Consider the following 6,401-nt stretch of genomic DNA (forward strand, 5'->3'; position numbering starts at 1 on the left):
GTTTCCTTTAAATATCTGGAGATATGGAATAAATAACGTGCAAAATAGAGTTAGCCATGCATGCAGATTCATCCTACATTATTTATTTTTTACATTTCATATTTTTCCTGTATGATTTCGTTGTCCCCATTTCACTATGTGGCCTGGATTTCAATACCCAGGGTACACAGACAGGATACCAAAAATATCCTTTATATGTGTCAGATGTGTTATTGCAAAATGTACTAGGAGGTAGTAGCTTTTCTTACACATATATATATCTTCCATATGCAGAGTTTAAAACCTCCAAAAAATGTATCTTTGTGTTACTAGTTCTAAAAAAGAAATCTTTTGACTTGTTGTTTCATGGCAACCTATGAAGTCTCCCGAGCTTCAGTCCCATGGCAACCTTTAGCATCATCCCAGTGTGCGCATTCATCATGGACTTTATTGCATAATCACATCTCAAGAGCTCCGCTGCCAAATCAACTGATTAGTGGGTGTTGTGAGTGGATAAGAGGCTGTCTAAGTGAATTGCTACTTGAGAAAAGTGCATAATTTGTAGGAACAATTTGCCATATATGCGCTTATGTAATAAAATGTATAGTGTTCAATCAACAAAAACAATGCCAGAGAAATCAGATCCTACAGAAGTTTGGATTTATTTCATCATGGTCACCATAAACAAGTACTGCATTGACCTTTGTATTAACATGTAGAGTAGTGAATGCAACTGTGGCGCAACCACAGACAACACACACTTACTAAATATCACCTTCCAAAGCTGACACATAGGAAAAATGAACTGTACAAAAGATCTAATTCACAGATGATCGTCATAGACTTTAGTAACACTGACTGCAAACGTAATGGCAAACACTCCAGTGGCCTGACAGGAAACACTGGTACAAGACCATTATGCAAATACCACTGTGTAAAACATCGAAGATTTGTTCAGAGCTGTGCAAAAAATAGCAGCATTTATATTTCACTTTCCAAGCGATGAGTTCACAACACAACATCACAATGGTTACTTAGCATAACACAGAATAATAACTGTCCATGTTGCCCTATAAGCTGGGTTTCAGAGCTGGAGTCGAATCACGTTTAGCTTATAGGAACTGCAATGATGTGAGCAAAACGATATCACTTAATAACAATGAGACCTTAACATTCAATATTTACATGATTGAAAAAAAAAACATAATTCCTGAATTGATGCCCTTAGAAAATGTACAGAGCAGGGCAAAAAACAATGACCATTTTTTGTTATGCTTGGACAACAACATATACAGCCAGCTATAAAAACAGGCAAATTAAATAAAGGTAAAATGTATGTAAACCACATAGTTTCAGGCCAAGAGCATTTCATAGTTGGCACGTATAAGATCGAAGAAAAAAAAATCTATTGAAAAACTGTACATTCCATTGAGTCTCTATCTAGCCCTGCGTTGCACAACAGAGGCATTCGGTTGATAATCTTGCTGTATGGCCGCCTATGGGCCCATTAAGTGCGTTTTTTTTTCTATCACATTCAAAATGGAAGATTTCCCATCACTTATTGCACATTTCTGAACCTCATATTCAACTTGAGCCAATAGCTTAGGTGGATCCCAACAGTCTCAGGAAAACAAGTTATATTATCTCAAAAATAATGTTGTGTACATGAATGTTGGATTAAATCCCACATCAAGAGTAATCAGATATGAAGATACACAGCATGAGGCTTTTCACCTCTATTTCCCATAGCGTCTTATTTAGAGAGGCAACGATTGGTTGACTCATCCATTAGTCCATTGACAAAAAGATAATCCGCAACTAATTTGTAATCCATTAAATGATAGTCATTTCTCCTGCAAAGAATCCTGTCAGGTATGGAGATTTCTTGCAATTGTCAAATTTGTATCATACCGCTTCTGAAACTTCACAGTCTGTTAAATATTTCTGTTGATTAAAATAAAATACTTTCAATATCTGTAGGAATCCTTCATTATTGTGTGAGATTTAGCTGATTAAAGCATGCAGATTTATCCTAAAATATATAATTGTTTATTAATGATTTTACTCTATGGATTCTGTGTTAATATATGTGGGTTTGGACTGACAACAAGAAGATTTAAAGACAAACTTTGGCTTTTGAGAAACTGGGATGGAGATTTTCCTATATTTTCTGACGTTTTGTAGACCATATGATTTATCGAACAGTCTATTCTACAATAAAATAAATAGTAATTATTCACATAAGTAGCCTATTGTGTCCCCTTGCAGAAACATGCTTCTGTTATCTGTTGCATGTCCATCAGCTTACAGAGAATCTAAAAAAAAACATTATGCTGTGTACCTGCACTCACAAGGCTTAGGCTTATGTGCTGAAAGTGTACTGACTCTTGTCCTCTTAAGCCACGCATTGGCTCTGTTGTGGCGAGCTAGGGGACTCAAATAGCACGGAGCAGAGGAGAAATGGCTGTACAGGTCAGCACCTAGGACAGCTCCGCCTCCACCTCTCACAAACACATCTATTCTGGTCCTGAACCTGCACCAGCCCACACTGCACCATCCGCGCGCTGACTTACCCATCATGTAGGCTAATCATGAATGAAAGAAGGATCTGAGTGTCACTTACAATGTCAATCCCTGCGTCACCCCAAAGGGACAAGACAAAAAATATGATGATTTTACCATTGTGGCATGCATTTTATGAAATCTCCTACCCTGCAGCCTATCATTATATTCAGCCCAGACGTGAGAAGCCTTCCACGTTGGCCTTTTACATTCATCGTTATGTGCCAAACAATCATCTTTTTTATTCTTTAAAAAAAACAAAAAAACACCAGTGTCTTGTTTCCATGTCAGCGATCCAGGTTTGCCTCGGTCGTATCTCGTTGGTTTTTCAGGTCCTGGAAGACCTCGGTGAAAAAGTGCGGGTCTGAATTGAGCTGCAGCATTTTGGCACTGAGCCTGTCGATGATCCGCAGCGCCGTCTCCCAGAACACATCCTTGTTGGCCTCGATCATGAAGGGCTTGAGCGGGTAGGAGATCTCGTTGCCCATGTAGGAGTAGGACAGGTAGAGGCAAGTCTGAAAGGTTCCCTGCAGCTCGGCCGCGGTGCCCACGCTGTCCTCTATCGTATCCTCGCACAGCAGGTACACGAACACCACGTTGGCCGGCGTGATGAAGCCTTGATCCTGCCAGCCCTGCAGCAAGAGAGTCCGATCGATGTTGCGGAACCATAGGATCACATCTGAACTCTTTAGCTCCTTCAGTTTGAAACACCTGCGGCACATGAAGTCCCCCAAACAGCGCAACAGCTCCCCGGTGGAAGCCTGGATGACGATCCGCCTGGGGGACACTAGAGACAGGCTGCTGGGCTGCTTCTGCACCGTGGAAAGCTTTCCATTTGGGACCAGGGCATCTTTATTTTGCGTGGGCACAGTGGGTACTGGTACCGGGATGGGCGCTTTGGGTTTCTTCTCGTCGGTTTTATGCGTCTTCCTGATGTTTTCGCTGTTGAGCTGCGCCACTTGGTTGGCCGGGGCTGGCAGCGGGTTCGGGGTCACTTTCTTGGCGCTCTTCTTGCCCGAATTGGACACCAGCTTCCTCCAGGACAGGGAGACGAACATCGAGTGGCGCTTGAGGCTCTTGTCGTTTTTCTGTCCATCCCCTGCCGCGAGCTCGGCGTCCATAATAGACGCCTTCTTCGTGGCAGGAGATATGGAGAGGATGGTGCCCATGTCTGCAACAGGAGAGGGAGCCGCGGTGCTGTGGTCGCTGCTGCAACTTCAACGCAGTCTTCTGCAGGGTGAGAGGCGGTGGAGGACAGTCACGACAACGATTGAAACTCCATTTACACGTCTAGTTGCTACGGGTGGTGGATCCTGGGCGGCAGCGGGGTATAAAGATGGAGGTGGGTATAAGAATATTCCGACAGATGCTCCGTCAGCCCCGCACGCGCTGCGACACAATCCTGTGGCTGGTGCATAAACAGGGATTAGTCGACCTGCGCTAAATCATCGGTTTAAACGAACCAGCAAGTGCAGCCTCTGACTGACAGTCAAGGCAGCCAATGATATGGCAGATCAATGACCCAATCACAAGGGGTGTTGTTTATTTAAGTACTAGGCTATCATCGATAGCTTAATAGCCTGCAGGTTAAACACACTACTCTGGTTGCTTTAGCCGAGAGTGGAAAATGAGTGCTATTTTTAAATCAGACTGTTTTCCTGTGGTCTAATCTATCAGCATGGTGATGAATTGTTATAGGACACCCTTAATGCTTATTTTTTGTTTGTTTGCTAAATATGTGTATATATATATGGAATCATACTGCCCATGATGCCCTCTGCTAAGGAAGGTTAAAATCACAGTCCTCCTGCTAACATTTCAATTGTTTTCACCAACAAAATATCTTAAGAAGCAAAAAGGGACAATATATGAGACCTTATAGTAAACAGGTTTAATGCCACCTTTTACCTCAATGGTATCATTGACCATGCATGAAAGCTCATGATTAAATACATTGCTCTTTAGCTTGTTTTGTTTACACAGTAATGTGTCCCTATAAAGCATTAATGCACATTAATATCCTCAACCTTACCATGAAATTACCCTGTAAAACAAACATTGCCAAGTTTATTTATAGAGCATATTCAAACCCTGCAGATGATGATCAAAGTGCCTTGCAAAGAGATCACTTAAAGCACAGGAATAATCTTTTAAGAACACTTACATAATTAGGGGATAAGAATATTATAGAAGCACAGAACTATTGATAAAACCATAAAACATATTGCACAAACAAAAAAATAAAATGCAACAAATGCATTCATTCTCTCTACATTATTATAACTGATCAATATGGTGATGGTTTCTGGTGACCGTGATTAAATCAATCTGCAAGATTCCTTGTATACAGCATTGTTTTGTTGATTTAACACTTTGTTTGTGCACTACCATATACATATGGCCCGAATCATAATGTGAATTGATAGGCTAATGACAATTCATCTTTAGACAGGTCTTCATCATTGTTGTGTCAAACAAGAATGACCAAACTGTTTTTTAAACCGCATCAACAGTCTTTCCCTGACGTTCACGCAGGATTGATCCCTGAAGAGGAAATACATCTGTACAAGGTGTTTGTGCCAGCTCTGGGAGAACTAAACTACGAGCTTAAACTAATAGCTTGATGCCAATTGTCCATTATTTTGACTTATTTAGCTACGATTTCATAGCTTCAAAAAACGAATATTACCAGAGAGACGTCAGATCAGCTCTTTTAAGTCTAAAAATCCTCCTTGGCCATAACTTGTCTTTAAAAGTTTACTATTTTGCCTTAAATACTCATCAAAGCATCATGGATTCACTTATAGTTTGCTTCTATGTATAGGCCAATTGTAATCCTACACCTAGCATCACATACGTCCTGGGAAACTCCTTGGTGGATCCGATTATCCTGAGTCAACTGGATCTCCTCCACTAAATTAAAATGACGACTGTCTGAACATTCCATTCAGCTTGAAGTTAGAATTGACACTAATGCCACTGAAAATCCATGGAGTCCTCAGAATGACACTTGAGCATCCGCTAAATGCCAAAAGTAAAGGACTGCGTCATAGATATCTAAATACCTCCATTGAGGTCATTTTTCAATGTCATTCTTCTTACTCGACCCATATTGAAATGTATTGAATTGCACACCGTATGCATATTTGCTGTGCATTTCATATTTGAAATCTCAAGGCCATATGGCTATATATATATATATATGGTTCAATAAATTCCATCCTGAGTGTTTTTCCAGCTGCATTGTTTTTAGGTATATGGAGGGACATAGGAAATATATTAGATATCTTTTTATAGCTTTCCTTTCTTTTCTTTTTTCCTGACCTAGTCAATACTGTGGAGATATACAATTAGAATGATTAATCAATAAACTGGTGAAACAAACAGAGTTGTCTTTCTGGTTCTTTATTCAAAGCGCTTCGAAAGCACAAGCCTCACAGAGTACAGAGTATTCTGGAAGAGTGCACATGGAGGCAAGTGTGTGTGTAAGTTTTATAGGATCTTGACAGTTCAACAACACTTCATCACCTGTCACTGTTGCTGGGCTAGAAAGAGAGATAAGCAACGCCTTTCCAGAGGAACAGAAACTGTACATAACTAATATAGTAAAACAGGAACTTGTTAAAGACAGATGGAAGTGGGGAAAGCAGGAACTTATTGTGGAACAGGGAACAAACACAGGAACTTGTTCAAGACACTGTGTTTGACACCCAGACACTCTTAACTTAAGATTAATAATAAGTCTAGCAAAGGACATGAACTGAAATACATCATCATGGAACTACTGCATTTGGTTTTACCATATTAGGTAACATATAAAATGTGCCACTACACTCAATCCCATGAGTATCTGCGCAGTT

At 40.4% G+C, this 6,401-nt stretch overlaps 1 protein-coding gene across 1 annotated transcript; it reads right to left on the reverse strand.

The window, feature by feature from the left end:
- Nucleotides 1-617: 617 nt before the first annotated feature.
- On the reverse strand, nt 618-5,769 carry cdk5r2b (cyclin dependent kinase 5, regulatory subunit 2b (p39)). The gene has a single exon (XM_079664013.1). The coding sequence runs from the start codon at nt 3,708-3,710 to the stop codon at nt 2,829-2,831; it is 882 nt and encodes a 293-aa protein (XP_079520139.1). The 5' UTR covers nt 3,711-5,769; the 3' UTR covers nt 618-2,828.
- Between the last annotated feature and the right edge of the window lie 632 nt (nt 5,770-6,401).

This window comes from Notothenia rossii (genome assembly GCF_949606895.1).
Source record: "Notothenia rossii genome assembly, chromosome: 2".
Lineage (NCBI taxonomy): Eukaryota > Metazoa > Chordata > Actinopteri > Perciformes > Nototheniidae > Notothenia > Notothenia rossii.